Here is a 20,817-nt window from a genome sequence, read left to right on the forward strand (position 1 = left end):
AAGCCCAGTGCGAGCAGTGGGAACTAGTGGGGCTGGTGTGAACATCAGATTTCCAGTTACAGATCAGGAGCTCTTAGCCCCATCCTCACTATAGTATCACGTGGAGAGTTTTCATAAAATACTGATGACCAGGACCAAGATCAGAAAAATAGGCTCAGCGTCTTGGTACGTGGGGGCTAGACATTAGCTATGTTTATCCTTCTAATTTCTCCAGGTGATTCTAATGTGCAGGCCAGTTTTACTAACAATGTATTTTACATGTACGTGATTATTAAAATCATCTGAGGGGCCTTTAAAAATTAAGATTTTTGAGAAATTCTTTAGTAAATTCTAAATAAATAGGACTAAGGGTTACCTGTATTTTTTTGTTGTGGACCTGACAACACTCTTCCCAACCCCAGTGATTCTGAGGCAGATGTCTGTGAGCCTTAATTTGAAAAACATTGATTTAGATAAGACATAATCCCTTTAGTATGTTGTTCAGTAATAGTATTTCTGCTTCTCACACTCTGTCATACTTGCATTTTAAAGAGGACAGTGCCTAAATAAGACTCTATAATGATACTAATGAAAGACTGTGACATGACTTTTGATAATGGGTAGGAGGTGGGAGGGAGCCATCCCAGAACCCTTTGTTGATTATATAGCCATATATAAGACTAGGGTTGATGTAGAACTCTGAAACTGACTAGGAAGCTGATGTGTGATTTCATCCACTGCTAAATTTTCCATAAAAGAGCTGCGGACCATCATCACCCGAAGCTATAGTGCCCAGAGTATAATTGATCTTAAGCATGGACAGCTCTATAGTTTCTTTCCAAGATTCCGCACTTGTAGGAGATGAATTCTGCTGGCTTCTTCCACTTTACAGGAAAAAGTGGGAGGATCTTTGGATCTATGGGACTTACTGTTACTCAGCTTGTCTAAATTCATCCAGAATATTCTGACTTGTGTTAAATATTATGAAATGCATTGCTTCCATTTCAATACAGCAATGTGGAAATACCTTCAATTTGATTCTAACAGGCTGGAGACTCAAGTTCCAATTTGGGTGGCTTTCACTGAAGGTCTAAAAAAAAAAATCAAAACATAATTTTATAAAGAAAAAAACAGATTTACCTCCTCTTCTGGAAAAGGGATTAGTACAGTTTCTCTTCTAGAAAGGATAATTACATCACATTAAGCAGTATGGCCTTCGTATTTGGAGACTGAGTATGGTTAAAAGAGATGCCTGTATGTGCCAAGTTGACAAGAGGTGGACTTGTGATGATTAATTTTATGCATCAGAATGACTGAGCTAAGGGGTGCCTAGAGAGCTGGTAAAACATTATTTCTGGGTATCTCTGACAAGGTGTTTCCAGAAGAGATTAGCATTTGAATCAGTAGACTAAGATAAGATCTGCCCTCAGCAATGTGATGGGTATCATCTAGTCCCTTGAAGGCCCAAACAGAACAAAAAGACAGAAGAAGGACAAATTCTCTCTCTTTGAGCTGGGGCATGTACTTTTTTTTTTTTCTTTTATTGCTCATGCTTTTGATTTATCTAAAAAAAAAAAGAATCTTCACACAATCCAAGAATATAAAGATACTTCTACATTTTCTTACAAAATGGTTATAGTTTTATTTCTTACATGTAAATCTGTGACCCATTTTGAGTTAATTTTTGTGCATGGTGTGAAATAAGGCTCTATTTTCATTATCTGCATGCTGATATTCAGTTGTCTCAGCCTTTTACAACAACCTGTTGCAAAGAATGTACTTTCCCTAATGAATTCCCCTGGTGCCTTTGTCAAAAATAATTGACTACAAGTATGAATTTATTTCTTAACTTTCAGTTGCTTCACTGATCTCTGCGTCTATCCTTATAACTGTGCCACACTATCTTCATTAATGTAGCTTTATACTAAGTTTCGAAATTGGGAAGTTAAAGTCCTCTTACTTTGTTGTTCCTTTTCAAGATTGCCTTGGCTATTCTGAATACTTCGTATTTCCTTGCTAATGTTAGGTTATCAATTACAATTAAAAAGCCTGTTGGGATTTTGACAGATACTTTATCTACAGATTAATTTGGGGAAAATTGTTCTCTTAATAATACTGATACTTCCAGTCCACAGACATGGATTCTCTCTCCACTTACTTACATCTTATAAAATTTCCCTAAGCAGTGTTTTATAGATGTTCAGTGTACAAGCCTTATACTTCTTTTTATTTCTTTACTCTAAGTATTTTATTATTTTTGATGTTATTGTGAATGGAGTTGTTTTCTTAATTTTATTTCCAGGCTGTTAATTGCTAGTGTATAGAAATTCAATTAATTTTTGTATCTTTATCTTATATCAGATTAAAGAATTTTAAATAGCTGTGAGCTCTGAGTCAAACTGTGATGAGATCTGCAAAACAAATCCATGAAGTTGCTATGTTGATCAAGTTATTATGATGCTACATGCAGAATAAGGGAGATATTTTTATATAATATTGCTTATCAGTCTAGACTAGTAAAGTGTGTTTCATTCTAGAAATGAAACTTCTAAGTTCAACAGTGGCAAGGAGTGTGTTTACTAAAGCTTGAGGTGAAAAACTGAGGAGGAAAGTCAGAATGTAATGTTGATTAGTTTTATTTCTGTTTCAACCAGTTACCTAATGTGTAACAATGAACATTTAACCCCTTTGAGGTCCATTTTCCGCTTCTTAAAAAGGATGTAAGTGTCCCTTACCTTATATGGCTTGATAAAAGATCCAATAAAACAGCCTAGCTTAAAATCTAAAATCTAATATTGGCATATACCAGGTCCTCAATAATTACTGCTTTCCACCACTTTATGAAAAACTATGCCTCTCATTTAAACCCTCAATACATATTTTAAGCATGATAATTAGTTTCTTAAAAGAGAAAACTTAAAAGGTGACCAAAGCAACCTTAAGAACTGTAATTTAAATTCGAGAGTAGTCTTATTCACTCTTCCTCTCCAGGGCAGAACCAGAAGCAACTGGTGGAAACAGCTTTAGAGAGAGACTGTGTCAGTCAAATATAAAAGTAAACTCTTAATGAAAAGTATCTGCAAATAGAATTAGTTGCTGGAAGATATAGTATATTATATGATTGAATAAGGAAAAACTGAAATGCGTTCTAGGATGTAGTTAGGAAATGAAGCATTAGAGGGAAAGAACTGTAAGAGTATCTCTTTCTGGTCCAGGGTTCTAAGATCATCAGCATCCTCACTGACTGCTGATGGGAGCACATGCGATCTCTTAGTAAATAAATAGCCAAGGTGATGCACTTTGATTCCTGTTGGTCACACCTGAGACTAAATAACATAGTAGAGAAAACCTAGAAATCACCACTTTGCTGTTTCCTTACAGGTCACCTGGACAAGTGATTTTATTATTCAGATCTCTTTTCTACACAATGTAGATCAATGGTTTTCAAACTTTTACATGCCTAGGAATCATCAGATCAACCTGTAAAACTGCTTGTAGTAAGGCTCCACTCCCACGGATTACTAAGTAGATCTGGGGCACAGCCCAGGAATGTGTGCTCTTTGAACAAACTCACCTAGGTTTTCTTCTGTCAGTATTTCCTGTTAAATGTTTTGAGAAACTTTAATGTTGATTTCTTGCAGGTTTATCACAATGATTATATGTCATAGATACTAAACACACAGTGTTCAGTTATATCATAGGTGTCATTATTAGTTCAGTCTAAAAAGGTGCTCTGCAATTTTCATATTCAAAGTCTCAATATCTTCTATGGACAAGGTCCCAAACTTGGAATTAGAGACGATGCATAGTCTTAGGTATCTTTGTGGATTCGTTCTACTTCCTGCCTTATGCAAGCCAGCCAGGGTCACTTAGGAAAATGGTCTCTGGATTTCTTGGCCCTTTTTTTAGTATGGATCACTGAAGGCTTAACATCATATTGGACTATCAGTTTCAGGGATGTTTAAATTCCTTGGAAAGCAGCTTTGCTTAAATGATAATATTGGAATCACAGGGAGAAGGCAAAGGAAGTAGCTGCTTCATCCCATTTGCCTGCAGTTTGCAAATGTGCCTCATATTGTTTAATAGCATATCAAGAATTAGACACTGAGCATCTTATTTTAATTTTCACATAGGGATTAGGACTTCCTACTCAACGTAAATGTGTTTGTTTTACAATTTTTCTGACTCCTCTCGGTAGCACACACTGAATTTTTCTTAACGTGCTGAGAAAAATGAAAGGCAGCAAAGGCTTTTGTTTAGCCCTGTGAGGACTCCTCACCCAGGTTCTTGCCATTACCCCTGCTTGCAAGTCCCTGATCCAAGGGAGTTTATCCAACAGCAAAGCATTGTCCAGGGAAAGTGAGAGGAGAAAATATGCAGGAAATAAATCCTAGATCTGCAAATAGAAAATTATGCTAGCGTTTTCATGTTAAAACAATTTTGGCAGAGCTTTTAGAAATCCTGGTTTGCAATCATATCCAGTATTCATTGTGCAACATTTGATGCCCTGATGAGTCGCTGGCAGACACTTGTTTAACAAAATTTTGTAGGCAAGTCATGCCCTGCTGTAATTGGGCTGAGAGACCGTATACCATTGCCACTCTGGGCTACAGTCCATCCCGCCATCTGAAGAGGTTGGCACTTCATACAAGGCATTCTTCATGGTGCTGCTGTGATATTTTTTAAGCAGGAATAGGCACGCCTCCAGACTGTGTGGGAAGGGGAGATAGTTTCCTATGGTCTTTAGAACAATTTTCTGCTTTTCACGTTAGATATAAATTTCCATGTTTACCCTCCTATAACAACTTAATTTAAAGCATGCAAACCTGTGAACTTAATTATGATTTCTTACCAGAAATCATACAGAAACCATAAGAATAATGGTTAGCTTATTTTATCTGGTAAATAAAGATAACCCAGTGAGCATGGTAATATTTATTATAAGTAAATTGGCCAAAGAGTGATGTGCAAATACAAAACCTAATCTAGTTAATAACTCTTTGACCTCTCCTACCTTCCCTGAGACATAATGGCTTTCCCCTCTGGGTCCCCGTAGTGCTTGGTTTATACATGTTTTTCATCCTGTATCACCGTCCATCTTGCATATTGATTATTTGTATAAGGTTCTCATTTTGCATTAGATAATAAGCAATTTGAAGACAGAGACTATAAAAATATTGGTATTTCCTTCAGCACAAAGTGAATGCTCATCTCAACAGACCCGTATAAATATTTTTCCAAAATATCTAAAATTATGAAGTTTGACAGGGCTTCATTTTTCAAAATTTTAACTATTTCATATGAAGGATGAAGAATTAAGCTTCAAGGAGGGAAGGTGACTTATCTAGAGGAGCCTGATTAGGGAACATTGGTGTTAGTCCCTGCTTCCCTCCCAGCCTACCATTCCTGCATTAACTGATTCAGAGCGATCACCGTGTTCAGCATTACATTATCAATCGCTGAACTTCTTCCCTTCCAATTTCTGATCTTTTTAATATTAAAACAGTACTGAAATACCATTTTTAATAAATATTAAAAAAAAATTTTATACACAAAAGTGACATCAGAAAAAATTTAGCCAAAATGCATTTATGTTTCTAAATAACTTAGTACCTAACTCCATTTTTTTTCTCCTTTATAACATTCTGCAGATCATGCTTGTTTTTAGCCTCCAGCTTGTCCCAGATACTAATTAAATGTGAAGAATGAGTTGTACTTTTTACCTATCAAAGATATTTTTTGTTGGTAGAATTTCAGGTTGCCCAGTTATGGATATGCATTAATTATTCTGAGTTCTTTTAATGTTTTAGAGAAAGGTCGTAAGAGATAAAACTAATCTCTCTTGTGAAGTAGAACCAAGTGTTCAATACCATTAACAAAGTTATAGTAATCAGCAGAATGAGCGATACAAACTCAAGGAAGACTTTAAATGAATCTCTCATAAATCATTCCATCAGCTTTAATTCTTAAAGTATTACTATTTTTTATTTCTAAGAGAAGGAATGGAGTTGTAGTTTAAAATAAACAAAATGCAAAAGAGGCCATTCTTTTGTAGGCTTTCCGGTGATTTTTCATTCTGTCATAGTGCCTGTTGTGATTTTTATTAAATTAACATTTATTAAGTAAGGCCCTAGCTGACAATGGTGCTCCAAGTTTCAAGAAAACCACCAGCTAAGGGAAAGTGAAATAGAGAAGTTTACTACTCACAGGTCCTAGAAGAGATATGAAGCAAACCTTGGGAGGGGTGGAGGGGTGGGGTCAAGGAAGAAAGCAAACAGCTGGGGAGTGCTTGGGATTCCAGGCTAAGCTGGATTGGTCAGTTCAAACCAAAAAGAGCAATAACAGAGCTTTAGTAAACTCCAGGGGGTTCTTATCTGAGGGGCTTGCAAGGGGAAGGAGCTGGGAAGCAGGTGAGACTTTATCACTAGGGCTATTGGAGAAGTTTTATCAGTAACTTCCACTTCCTTGTGACTCTGCGGGCTGTCACCTAGGGAATACACTGGAGGATGGGACTAGGGGCAAGTGTCAATTCCAGGCCCTTGAAGGCCACTTATCCACATAAAATGGATGCCGAGGCAGCAATATTATGGAGTAATTTTGCTAACAATGCCCTTTTAAAAAGGTGATTCTAAATAAACAAATTTATTTCCATCATTTCTAAATGGGATATTTGCATTGAAGCCAAAGATGGACATGTATCATGATGAAAATCTTCTGCAGCATCTGAGTCCTTAAGTTAAATTGGCTGGACTGATCTGATGATTCTGCCTTGAGGAGAAAAATGAAAACAAAAACAAACCAAAACCCAGAAAGGATAAAAGGTGTTCTCCAAGGTTGACATGACTCAAGAAGGATGAGTGGTTAGTTAATGAGACTTTTCCTGCCCTTTCAAATTGTAAACAAGAAGGAGCAACAACAGCCAACACATTTCTTGGCAGTGTCAAAATTTTCCAATGACCAGAGTCATTATGTTGACACCAGAGTTGTAAAATTAAAGTAGCTGAATATCACTGTTTCTATTCTGATCCAAATATTCGTTGACAAAATGGCGACATCTGATTGAGGAAGAAAAGCTGGGGATGACAAAGAAAGGATAAAAAGAAAACTTAATTGAGCATTTAATATACACACAATTCTCCTTTTGTGTGCTTTACTCCATAATGCTCCATTATATATATATTTTACTTAACCTAACTCTTCTAAAAACCTGTCAGATAGGGATTATTCCTACCTTACAGATAAGGAGTCAGAACCCCATTAAGATGAAGTAACTTTCCCAAATGTGTACAGCAAATAAGAACTAAAGGAATTCTAACCTGGGATGGGCTCTTCACTCCATTCATCTAACCGAGTTACCTACATTATTTCTTTTCACATGATGTCAAAATTGTTAATGTAAAGCCCCATTTTACAACTGAGGGGAAAGTGAGGTCAAATCGGTATTTCCCAGACACCATTCCATCAATGAGTACTGGCCTGTCATGAAATTTTCAACAGTAGAAAATTGACATTGAATAGTCAAGTAACAAAACATTAGTGGATTTTCCATGAATCGATTTCTCTCTGCCTCTCAAGAATAATTTCTTTTGACATTGGATCCTTTATATATTTTGAGTATTAAAATGTTATTTCTTTTCTGAAATACTGTTGAAATATAGCAGTATGTCTGGTTTATTGATTTATTTGTTCTAATGTCAAAATTTGTTATTTGTGTTCACCTTTATTTTTCTGCAAATACCCACGTCCAGGAACCTCAGTGTTCATTATCAGGTAGTGGGAGATGGAGTTGGGACTCAGCTTCACTTGTGCAAGACTCCTCTGTGTGTTACCTTCACACTAAGATGGGAATCCTGATAATTATTAAGGGTAGCCCAGTATTAACGCCTGTCCCACCATGGTGCGATTATGTATTGCTTTCCATGCACAGAAGTAAATAATGAAAAGGGCTTGTCTCAGCTAGCTTTGTTGTTACTTTGCCTACTTTTATGGCCATAAGATAACATTTTGTCAGACGGCAGTTTGTTGCCCAAAGCCCGGAGACAAACTGGTTATTCTGGTGGTGGTGGTGAAGGTGTGTATGTGAGAGACTGCAAAGAAGATTTGTGGCTCCTCTCATTTCATAACTTATAGACCAGGTTGTGCTCTCTGCTAGTAACATACCCAAGACCACAAAGTTAGTTAATTGTAGATTTATGAATTTGAATATTGATTCAAGACAGACTTCTTAGCCCACAGGTTTAAGCGCTACCTTATTCTTCTTAGTTATAATATATTTTATGTAAATAGCACTTTTTGTCTTTCTTTAAGATTTATAATCCCATTCTAGGTTGTACCAGGAAGACTTAAAAGAATGAAAAGTCAATAATCATTGCAAGTTGTGTTGGAGAATAAGGCAAAGAAAATATCAGTGGGACAGAAAGTTCTGTTATTGTGTGTACCTTTAACAGTCAGAGTAAAAAGAAACTCTATGAATCTAAGTAGGTGACCCCAGAGATTCATCCTTTTAATGCCCAGTGGTTTATCACATGAGCCTTTGCGGTAGTTCATCAAGGTGAATCTAATAGCCATGCTCTGATACCACATCTCACGTGTTGGAGGGAGTCTCCAAGTCCCTCATCGCGTACATCTCCTCGGTCTCCTTTCCCTTCCTCTTCACTTATCATGCCTGGCACAAACAGGGTAAGGCCAGCATGGAAAATTTGGCAGAACCTGCATTTCTGTACTAACCATAAAAGGCTCCCAGGTTTCAAGTGAACATTTGTTCAAATGGGACTACCAAGGAAGCAGGTTTAGAATGTGTTTCAATTTAGGTGGCATTTTGGTTCTCGGGGATCTTCTTTCTTTCAAGTCCTAGAAAATCTCCCTACTATTCCTGTTAGTCATGTATAAGGAAAAGGCTATTTGGAGAGGTGACCTATTTTGACTTAGTTTAGCAATATCTAATGATGCTCTCTGTGGGAAGGAGATACATGGAACATGGGGGGATAGAAAGGATGCGTAGAGCTTTTAATACCACAAGATCCGTGTGATTCTCATGGATTTATAATTTGAAATGCTCATTAAATGATAGCTGGAAGTTTGCAACATGAGTAATGCATCAATGATCATCAAAGAAGCCTGAGCAACAGTTAGGAAATGTGAACATGCTTGTAAAATCTAAAATAGAAGAAAGTAAAATGCTGTGGCTATTACATTCAGTAAGGGGTTGGGAGTATTAGGAGAAGGGACTATACATGTAGCTGTATTATGACTGACCTCTTGTACTATTTGAGTAAGTGTGTACTTTATAAGCAATGAGAAATATTAGATTTGTGAGGGAGCGATAGTTTTCTGGTGAGTCTTGATTTGATTAATTGTTATGTAGTGAGTTAACATGTTGGAATATATGTTAGGAAGACGTTTCTGGAGGCTGAGCTGCAGATGGATTGAGAAAGGCCAGAGAGTTGGTTAGTTTAATTCAGTAATCTAGAAAGGAAATAAAGAGATAAACCCTATGATCTCTGAAAGGATTAAAGCTTAACATACTGAATTGTTTTCCTGAAAAGTGGTTCATAGTCTTACCTATGGAAGAACTGACTGCATATTTGGTTTTCACAAGACAACATGATCCTCAAAGACCTAGGTTGAAAATATGTATAGCAATTCAAGGTATTGTTTTAGTTGTTGCTGTTTTTCATAGATTCTGGTCAATGTACAGAAAGGAAAAATTGTCAAGATTTACTACTGCTTGAGGTGAGATATAAGACCATTAAAGTGATCAAATTTTAGCATTCCTTGCTTGTGATGGAAGTTAAGCATGCTTTGATGACATGTAGCATATAAGTTTCAAGCATGAAGAGATGGTGAATCATTTGAAAAAAACTTGTTATTGTTCCTTCAGTTGCATAATTTAGTAATGAATTCATGAAATAAGTTCTCAAATTTCAACTCCAAATATTTGAGTACTTTAATCTAATATTTGAAAAATTTAGCAAAGGTTCAACTTTCTGTAAGCCTAGTGAGAGGAAAGGGAGTTGCCTTGACAAGTCTTGGTGATTTCCAGAAAGTGCAAGTGAGAGGAGTGCTTGTGCAGCTGGCTTGGGTTCCAGACCTTTCACTGAAGGGAGGTGGTTCTACTGACGGTGTTTTTGAGCAAGTGTTGTATGGAATGATCATTTTAGAATCATGAATGTCTTTAGATTCCAGCATAGAGAAAGTATTAACTTGTAAGCTTTCTTAGAAAAGTAGACACATTACTGCAGGATATTTACAATATAATTGTAACTGCTAAACTGCGTATGAATATCACTGCGTGCTCTATAAGTTCTTTTATAAACTGACCCTACTCTGGTCACTTCTCAGTGGTTCTTTTCTCAGCTGACCTCACCACTATTACCTTTGATGTCCACTTTTACTTCTCTGCCTCATCACTCTGCTTCAGAAAGCTATCCATTATTCAAGAATCGGGCCCTTTCTCACCTGCTTCATGAAAAAAAATCCCTTGTCACCATAATAAACAAAGAGTTTGTTTATTTACTTCTTTTTTGGATAACATATCACTGATTCATCAGGCCCCAATAAGTACCTACTACTTTCTAAGTTATCTTTGTAGAATATTTCAAAAGCATAGTATGAAAAACATTATTTTATGTCATTATTAAAATTGTGCTGTTAGCTAAAACTGCAAAAATATGATGACAGTTGAAATATAAGATAGCAAATAGTTAAATAATGAGGTAAGAAAAAGGTAACATGGATTCTTGGAAGGATCTCAGATTTGCAGCAAGATGGACATGGATTTTAGTTGCCGCAACAATAACTTGATGACCTTGAGAACATTACGTAATTGTTGATCTCCTTGTGCTCATGTGTAAAGATGGAAATATCTGAGTATTGTAATAAGGACTGAATCACATGAAGATACAGTCAAGTCCATTTCAGCATCTGTCACATAACAGACACCTCATAAATTGTAGTGCCTTAATTATTTAACTAATAGTGTTTTCACTTTTCCATATTTCAGATTCCACAAGCCATACCTGGATATAATAATAGTATTTACCTCATGGAGTGATACTGACAAATAAATGCGATTACCCATGTAAATCACAGAGCACAGCGCCTAGCATGCAGCACAGTACATGCTTCAGAAAGTTACCTCTTGTGAAGAAACTGTTATGTTGAATTCTTATCACCGAAACATCCACACACATTATCCCAGAATATATAATGTACTTAATTATACCTAGTTCACACACCTGAACTAATATATCATATAAATTAAAAATAATAGAAATTTTGAAAGAAATGGGCAAAGAAAACAAATTAGGTAATGATAGGGTGTGTAAGTCTATATTTTAATATTTTGGAGGTTTCATTCCATTTAGTTGACTTACTAAATTCAGTCATTATTTTATCACTTACATATTATTCATTATGATGTATAGCTGTTAAAAGAGTTACGAAAAAAATGTTAGTTTTACAGTTTGGTTGCATTATATATATTGTCTCAATTCATAGTTTCTGGGCAGGAAACTTTTTCTTAAAATATGTATTTAGTTAAAATGAGATTGTATAAATCATAATCTAATTTGGCCACAGGCAAATTGCAATGTCTCAAATGCCATAGTGAATGAGTGACCAAGAGATATTGCATATTCCTCTAGACTGTGAGCTCCTGTGTTTGTCAAGCACATTTCTAGACACTTGGCCATCTGGTTGAATTAGTGCACCAGGGTCGATCCTTATGTTAATTCCAGAAATACAAATTAAACTGTTTATTTCTTTAGATAAATGTATGAGCATTAACAGAAGTTTTATTATTTTCCCCTTGTTATTCTAATAGTATTGTTTATACACCCAACAAGTTGTGTGGATCCAAATCAGAGTACACTGGTTTAGGGACTGAGATGAATGAGAACTAAAGACACTAGATTAAAGAAACATTGAGAGAGAAGAGCTAGCAAACACTGAAGCCATCAGGTAATAAAACATTAAGGGAAGGAAGCTATCAAATACAGAGGGACTTTTAGGACAATGAAAGATCCAGCAGTACTAATAGCAACAAAGAGGTCAAGGAGAAAGAGGAATTGAAAAAGAGATTATCTGTTATTATTCCATTAAAAAAAATCTCTCTCTTTCTAAATACATTGTGTTCACACAACTATTTTTAAATTTTTATTTACAACTTATTCACTTTCTATTTTCAAAATGTTGGAGCCAGTACCTTAATTGTTGTTAAATCATCAAAACAAAGATAAAGCTACACAATAATAAGATGAGTTAGGCTCACATAAGACCTACAGGTCTTCTGTAATCGTATCTGTCCTAGTTTTCAATTATAAATTGTCATGAACTTAATGGCTTAAAAAAATAGTTCTCACATTCTCCATGGGTCAGAGTCTTTTTGCCTTCCTTAACTACAGTTCTCTGGAATTCTTGGCAATCTTGGTGATGTCTGCAACAGTGAAGAGAATTCCTCAAAGAAACTTCTCCTTTATATTCTCGCCAAGCGAATGCCTGCTTATCGGTGGCTATGAAGTTGATTAAGGCATGATGCTGGCAAGTCGCTGCCCTTGTATCTGTTGCCTTTCTGGGAAACACTAGGAATTTCACGAGCCCCATCTCATGAGGTTTCCATAATGCCTGTGAGGCGCAGAGAAAAATAAATTTAAAGGTAGTGTTCATTATGAGATCAAAGTATCAAAAAAAGGTTGGAGCTGTCTTCCAGACACGTAATATTTTCTTTAATGTTGAAATTTAATAAGTTTTCATTGTTCAGATGATCAAAGACTTCTCTCAAATAGCTGGCTGTGCTTGCATTAATGAAGGATCATAGTCCACTGCAAATCTTATGGTATTTTTCTCATGACAGTGATCTCAAGTAATACTTGACATACAAAAAAGGTTTTGAGGTCAAATAGATTTTGGAAAATGGTTATATCATATCTCGTAAGAGATTTGTAACTCATTTGTGCATTATGAAAAACTGGATTTCAAATTTCACTGTGCACTTGAATTGCTGGATTGCTGATTAAAAAGGTAAGTCCTATATTCATAGGACAGGGTTATCACCCAGGGGAATTATTTTTTATCACCCTATGTAGGCTGATCATTCAAGAGCAAAACTAAGAAATTGTGTGTTAAAGGCTCTGAGAACTACTTTAAATACTGCTGTTTAATGTTCAAGTAAAAGTTTTCCCTAAACTTACATGAACTTTATTAGTCTAAAATATACTTTCAGAAAACTCACACTTTGCAGGTTACTTTCTGCATTTTGAGCTTGACTTCATAAAATTATTTTAGTTATTTTTTTCCAAGGCTGAATGCAAGTATAACAAAAACAAAGGTCTGTTGTATTGTTACAGTAAAAACAGAATAATTATAATATTCCAGGGAAATTTTACTTTCTGTGTCTAACTCATACCCATACAACTTAAAAAGGAAAACATTCTTAGGTACCATTGAAGATTCCTCTGTGTAACTACCTAAAATTCTCTGGGATAAGGCAGTCAAGGTTTTGACTCCTGATTTCCATTATCATAGTTACAGTCTTACTTTTCCACTATACTGTTGGCTTATTTAGAAAAGGGGCTATATGCAACCATTTTGGAGCTTCTATCAAATATACCTAAATGTCATCATATGAAAAATGCAAGCATTTATGAAAATTCTAAAAAATGAAATATTTTCATAGCCAAGGTTTTATTCATTTATTATTTATGCACTGTTTACATACTGACCACTTGCTACCTAATAGGCACCTAGCTGGAATCTTAGGCTGATAAATGTAGCCTCTATCTTCAAGGAACTTACAGTATATTGAGGAGCCAGACATGCACATACATCTAAAAACATTAAGTGCTAATGTTTTTAATGCATTGTTCCTTTAGAGTGGGAAAGTGTGACCAGCCTATCTAATGCTAGGGAGGGAACACGTAGCTGGTTTTCAGGATCTCACAGTGAAGAGAGACTTTTATGAAGGTGGTAGGGGAGAGCACACACACAGACACAGAAGGGCAAAGTAACATGGTGAGTGTTCAGTTAAGTGCCACACAGTGTGAGAATGAGGAACGTGTAAAAGAACTTTGCTCTCAAAGCTGAGTTGTAGTTGGTTAAATCTCCTATACAGCTTCTTGAGGTACCATCCACTCCTAGAATTTATGGAATGTTAGAGTTCAAAGCCAGCTTCAAGGTCCTCCTTGTTTGACCCCAAGGAAAGAAACTGACTTATTCAAGGTTAGAGTTACACAGTGGCCTTGAACTATTAAACTCCCAGTTGTGTATGTTTTATTCAGGGAAATTACTAGGGAAAAAATCACTACAAAAGGTACATATTCTCACACTAAACAACTTTTATAGTTGCTTTAAAATGTGTTTAAAGTAAAAAGGATGAAGAAAAGGAAGGGATGAAGGGAGAATGAGAGGCAGTAAGGAAAGGAGAAGGGAAGAGAGGCAGACAAAGGAAAAAGAAAGAAAGGGAGGGAGGGAGAATTCGGTATTTAACCTTGGTTAAAATGAAAATGAAGGCCAACTGGAATATGCTGCCAGTAATTCATCTTCTTCAAGACTATTGAGGCTAATTAGTAAGATGAGATTTCCTAGTTAGTAAAATATAGGATCTTATTCCCAGAAAAATAATCTTTTAAGTTGTTGGAAGAGTTTTTGCTAGACAGATTGATGATGCTGACCTAAAACAAAACAGGCTGAGGGACATTTCTTCAGCAATGATGGGTTTATTTGGGGTCAGCAGAAAATTGCAATTTGGGATCTGCAACCATGGTGAGCAAGGTGCAAGTCCCCGCAAGACAAAGGAGGGAGAACTCTTTTCTAGAGGGGGAAAGGACGTTGGGAGGATTGTAGTAAACAGAGTCCATGGCTTTTCGTGGGCTGAGCTGTTGCCAGGACAGAAGAGGAATCTTTCTTCTTCTCATTGGGTTCAGCTACTGTTGCAGAGTGTGAGACCTCTCCCTTTGGGTCTCCTGACTCTATTTACTTGTGGTTCTGTTTAGTAATTGTTCACAATGATCCATGTTGTTTAAATTGTTTACTGCTCGCAATATTGGTGTTCCTGCAGGCATACAGACCATGAACATGTTTAAATCTGAGAGTCTAGACACATCATGGATGTAGAATAGAGTAGTTTTGTAATGCTTTACTTTGAAAAAAATTTTTTTTTTGCAAAGAAAGAACTTTCCATTGGAACTGAACATGTTGTAGTAGCCAACTGTCATAAGCGCCACTGAGATCCCCAAATGGAACGTGAACGCTTCTTCTCTCCCTCGGATCTCACTCATGTTGTGATGATTTCATCCCTAGCTTGACCTTTCAGCTTGTCTCAAAATGAAGGAACTTTATCAATGGGAAGAATTCAAGGTCGATTTTCTATTCCTTCCCTTCATTTCATTTAATATCATTGACCTATTTTCAATTGCAGCTTTTACAGGAGAACACGGCCTGTTCAATGAAGCTGGAAGGAAATCCCCCACCCCCAGGCAATGACACTGCAGAATCAGAACCTGTCCCACAGGTATTTTGTTTGCTTGTTTTGATTATGTCAGAAAGAACTTTTTGACGTCACTGAGTTTCATGAGTTTCTCTCTTGCTCTAGCTGAAGCAGGGATGTTGTATTGGCTAATACAAGATATATCTCTCCCCTTTTTCCTCTGAACCTTTCCATGACCACTGTGTCTGCTGCTAAGCTTTTGATTTGATTAGCTGAGGTCCTGGAAGAGCAAGGGAGAGGGAGGTGTCCCACCCCACCCTGGCAACCAAGAAACAAAACAAAACTCAACAGAGAACAAAAAAATATGCATGTATTCTTTATAGGACCAAAAAAAAAAGTTTAAAAAAGATGACTTGGGAAAGGTAGAAAGAAATACATATCTCCCACAAAAACAAACAGCAAAGAAGCACAACTCAGGAGCTTAATTCTGAACTTCCATTTGGTCTGTTCCATATTTGACCAAAAAGATTGCAGCGTACCAATCATCAGGAATCATTTTACTTAACATTTTTTTTTTCAATTTCGGGGTTAGATTAATCAGAGTTGAATGATTTGGCCAAAGTTATCTCAAAAGAGTTTTTTAAATATCTTGCCATTTGTAGAGAATATTTTATGTGATTTCATGAAGCAGCAGTATTATTAACATATTTATACTTAATTTTGTCTAGCCATGGTTTTCTGTAAGATACTTGTTGAGATATATGAATTATTCTGTTAGGATCTAATTTTTACGTTAAACATTTCAATTTTGACTCCCTGAATTGTCTTTTCTGTATTGTTTGACAGGACATGGCAGTGCCTCCTTGTTCTGAATGTGAAGAGGGAAATAAGCCAGAAAAACAACGGAGCAGCACTGAGGGGAAGGCGACTAGAGAAAAAAAATTACTGTAAATACCAAGAAACTACGTTAAAAACATCCGTTTGCTATTGTCTTCATACTCTTTTTAGACCACAAGCTTGATGGAAATACTAAGTTTTTAAAGCATGCAACTTTTTCACAATTTTATGTAACTTTTTAAAGTAGTCTACAAATTTTCCAAAAGATTCCAGGCTGATTATGATCCTTAAGCAATAACCTAATTAAAGTGGATATCCACAGTCATAAATAGTCATTGTCATCAGTAAATTGCCCAGTATAAATTGGTCTTTTCTGAACTCAAATGCAGTATAGCATTTAATTCTTCCAGTTCATTTGGGTATCTAGTACTTCTGTGATCTAGTTTTTGAAATCAACTGAGGATGATAAAAGATGGTGGCTCCTCAGCATTCTTCGTATCCAAATTAAAACCACATCATGAAGATGTTGGTCCACGCTGATTAACTGGAGCCACTGTCCTCAGTGTTGGAATCTGTGCTGACTCGAGCATATTGTTTATTTGAGGGTGTTCATTGCTGTTCTCATTATTATTTAGACCCATATCTAAATAATGTCAAGGCAATTCTGTCAGGGATTTGGTCAGTTAACAGGATTCACTGAATGTGTTTTGTATGATGTAGACAACACGTCAAGGATGGAGGACTAAACTTCTGACGCAGTTGCTTACATGTTTTGGCATTCTGTAGACACAGCCTCTGTGGTTATCAGCTGGAATTACTACAAGTTAGAAATCAAGTTGTTTGAAATGCTCAGTGTGATATTTGGTATGAAATTGAGTAACGGAATGGGGGATGGGAAGAGGGCTCCAAAATACAAATATGCAAGCAGATAATACATATTTAAAAATGAGGACTTGATGAAAGTAAAACAGCCATGTAGAATCAATGAACCCCAATTTGTATATTTTGAAAACAAATGTATTATTAAAACAAATCAATGGCTGTGAGAATCTTTGAAGTTGGGACTTTACATAGGATCAAATAAATTCACTCTTGAATAATCTGAACATAGCTCACAAGCAAGAGAAACTGACACTGATTGATAGGATGGATATAGCATCAAACTTACAAACTAAAATTAATAGTTAAATGATCCTGTTAGGTTGTCTACACCAAATATATTCACTTCTGCTGGTTAGACCCATTTTTCAGGGAGCATATAAAACCACTGGTTTTATGGAATGGATCTGTCAAGTCACAATATATTTGAAGCACAGTTACCTGACAAGCTGTGTTATGTATCTATATAAAATGAAATCTATAATCGATAGATGAACTTAAATTCTGGGATGTAATGGCTCAACTTTGATCACGATGACAGACAAAGAAATTTAGTGATCTGGAGAAATGCCAAACTATCATTAACAGTTAAAGTAATATCGTGATTTGGTCACATAGCGATTGTACTTGCTGAGTAATTCAGTGTCATTTTATCAGTATTCTTCAGACTGCAGGCTACCTGAGAAAGAAAGAGAACCAGTTTTATAGATTATTTATAGAGTTTTCAGGTGAAATGACCAGGACAGAAGAAAAGATCAAGGTCTGAAGTTCCTGCTGACTCCTCCTCAGCTCTAAAACTCACTTAATTCTATGAGATGAAATATCGCTAGCTTCCCAAGTCCTATTTCCCTACTGAACCCAGAAACCCTAAGCATCCCTAAATGTTTATGAAAGGTAAGCAGGTAATTTAAATTTAGGTTTACTTTCCAACCTCCACCTGTGGCTCCAACTTCCTTCCTAGATTGTATGGATCCAATGGAAAGTTAATCACCATTTTACCTTACAAAATATGTTTTGAGGACTCTTTGGAAATAATAAAATGAGAAGATGGTATTTTCCAAATTTTTTAGAGTATAACATGATAAAAGAGAATTTGTCTTAATCAAATTTGAACAGCTCCGTCTGTAAATTATTTCTTCTATGCTCTAAATTCCGATTCTGTTAGATGACAGTGTAATCAATTTGCTTCTCTTAATTGTTGGCATGATCAAATGGGCTTTGAATGACTATAATATATAATTTTTTTCTTCAATGATCAGTAGCATTATGCATCCTGCAGAGTTTACTATGAGATAGTTGTCGCATTTATTTGTTTAAAAATAAAAAGAATTTGTAGTAGAAAAGCTTTACAAATATTTTTAAGAAATATTTTGGGTGTTCCTTTTAACTATTCACCACAAATTTTATTTTAGTATGTACTATGACTTGACTTTAACAAATGCATTTTCATTTCTCCCAATCCTTTAATTGCTTTAAAATAGCATCAGAGAGGTTTATATGCTTTACTTACATGTGTGGCTTTTGTCCATGAGTAAGGGGCCATTTCTCATTATTTCTTTTAATTAGCATCTATATAAATAAGTAGATGTTGTTTTTTGAGGAGTTAACATTCATAGCCTAACTGTCCTCATGTGGAAAAATACACTAACCTAGATATTGAATATAAATGGTACGATTCTATCGTGTTCTTGTAATGGTAAGCAGTGAAGAATTACATATGCTTTGCAGAATGTGAATTGATTACTACTGAGAAACAAACATACTCTCCATTGGAATACCTTATTTTAATATAGGTACTATTAGAACTAACAATTTACTTCTCTCTAGTTATTTTGAAATACTAATCAATGCTACATACACATTCTCAGTTGAGAATTGGCTTTGGATTTTGTATTTCCTTTTATATGCATTAACTGTGTAAATTAAACTAGTGCCTAAAATGTATAAGAACTAAATGAAAGCTGACTGTGTCTATCCCATGCCAACATTCTCAGATGAAAAGTGAAAAACTGGGTTTTGACACATCTGGGTGTGGTTTTCTGTGTGATCTCAAATCTCTGAATACTGAATATACTCCATGGCTAACATTTTTTTTTCTTTTTCATTCTTTAGTCATATATTTAGCATTGAAGTGCTATTTGAAAGACATTTCTGTTTCATAAAATATACTGGATTAGAAGTCTAAGACAGTCATTTGTGAAGGAGACATTTACTGTTTTAGATTGACAGTGTGGATAGCTGGATTAAAACAATATTTGTGAACTTTGCTCTAATGGAATCTTTTCTTTCTATAGCTCAGGCACTGTACTTAGCACTACTTGCAGCAGAGGCGGACACTATTACTGACACTGGAGAGTAGGGTGAGCTGGTCAAACCTAGAGGGTAATGAAAACATACACTGTTTACTTGGAGGACATTTTCTTAGTCCTGTGTACAGTCTTAAATGTCCCCAAACTATCTGTTCATCTGAATTACACGACATAATATTGATGGTCAAGTGGTGAAGAATAAAAGAGACTGAAAGATGGCCTATTTTTGCTCAATAAAGGTTTGTTACCAAGACTACAATGTATATGATCCTCCATAAACCAGTTGAAAAACATGTATTAACTTTTAAAATAGTGCTTCCTCTGTGTTTCATAACTTAAGAACTTATTTAAAATGTCATCCTGGAAATTTCTTCAATCTCTCATTGCCAGTGTCCCAGAAAACCTTTACTTTAATTTCATTTTTTTTTAAATAGTGTTCCACGTTGGCAGAGATTTTTGCCTTTTTGTTCACAAGAGTCTCAAGCGCTGAGACCTAGCTGCCCCGTAGAAGGTGCTCAAATACTGAAGCAGCAAAGGAAGAAGTAAAGGAAGCAACAAGGTGGCATATTCTAGTATGAAAATAGGGTATCATAACAGGAAAATCGTAAGACTTAGTCTTTTAGGGAAAGAGAATAAATATCATATATTAGTTTGGGTTTTTGTTTGTTTTGATTTTAGGCTATTTTTCCTTGGCCTTTTTCTCTGAAAGGTTTATCTATGGGCCTATGGCTTTGTCTTTAAGCAGAGTAGACAGGGCACCCCTGGAGGAATTTTGGAATGCAGCTCCATGTCATAGACATAACCCGCAGGGCGTGTATGTGTCTGTAATTGGAACCCAGCTTGGACATTCACCTGAACTTGTACAGGTCACTTGATTTAGTATTAGTTTCGAACCTCTTGGATTTTAAGGAATTGGACTAAGATTTTCCTCTCCATTCTGCTAAGCCCTCGTTTCTTAGCAGACATAAGCCAAGGGCTGCTGAGTATCTAACTTAAAATCTGGAAGATGGGGCTCTGGACTCCACAAACCCTCACTACTAGCGTATCTATTCTTTTATCTAATTTATTTGTCAGGCTTACACACTCTGCATACACTTTTGGTGGAGAAAGGGAATCTGAGTCTAATGTGATTTGACAATAACGTATCTGAATAACGTAATCTCAGTGATCCATTCTCTCCATCTGCTCAGTCAGCCATTCAGTCACTCGATAAATATTCTTTGAGATTCTCAAATGTGCCTGCCATTCCACTTTTTTTTTTGAGGATCCAACAGTAAACAAAAGTAGTAGTAATTATGAACATGAATATTGTACTTAATAGGTACCCGGCACTGTTTAAAATGTTTTAATTATTAAGTATTCTCAGGATTAGTTAATACACATTGCAGT

General features: G+C 35.9%; 1 protein-coding gene across 6 annotated transcripts in view; it reads left to right on the forward strand.

The window, feature by feature from the left end:
* The window catches only part of LUZP2 (leucine zipper protein 2), a 423,019-nt gene extending 403,638 nt beyond the window's left edge, over positions 1 to 19,381 (forward strand). For all 6 annotated transcript variants that reach the window (XM_072969688.1, XM_072969689.1, XM_015252087.3 and 3 more), the window contains 2 exons: positions 15,395 to 15,487; positions 16,250 to 19,381. In XM_072969688.1, coding sequence (XP_072825789.1) covers positions 15,395 to 15,487; positions 16,250 to 16,354 — 198 coding nt within the window. In that variant the 3' untranslated portion in view covers positions 16,355 to 19,381. The remainder of the gene's footprint in view (positions 1 to 15,394; positions 15,488 to 16,249) is intronic.
* Positions 19,382 to 20,817: the final 1,436 nt, after the last annotated feature.

The sequence above is a fragment of the Vicugna pacos genome, chromosome 10, assembly GCF_048564905.1.
Source record: "Vicugna pacos chromosome 10, VicPac4, whole genome shotgun sequence".
Lineage (NCBI taxonomy): Eukaryota > Metazoa > Chordata > Mammalia > Artiodactyla > Camelidae > Vicugna > Vicugna pacos.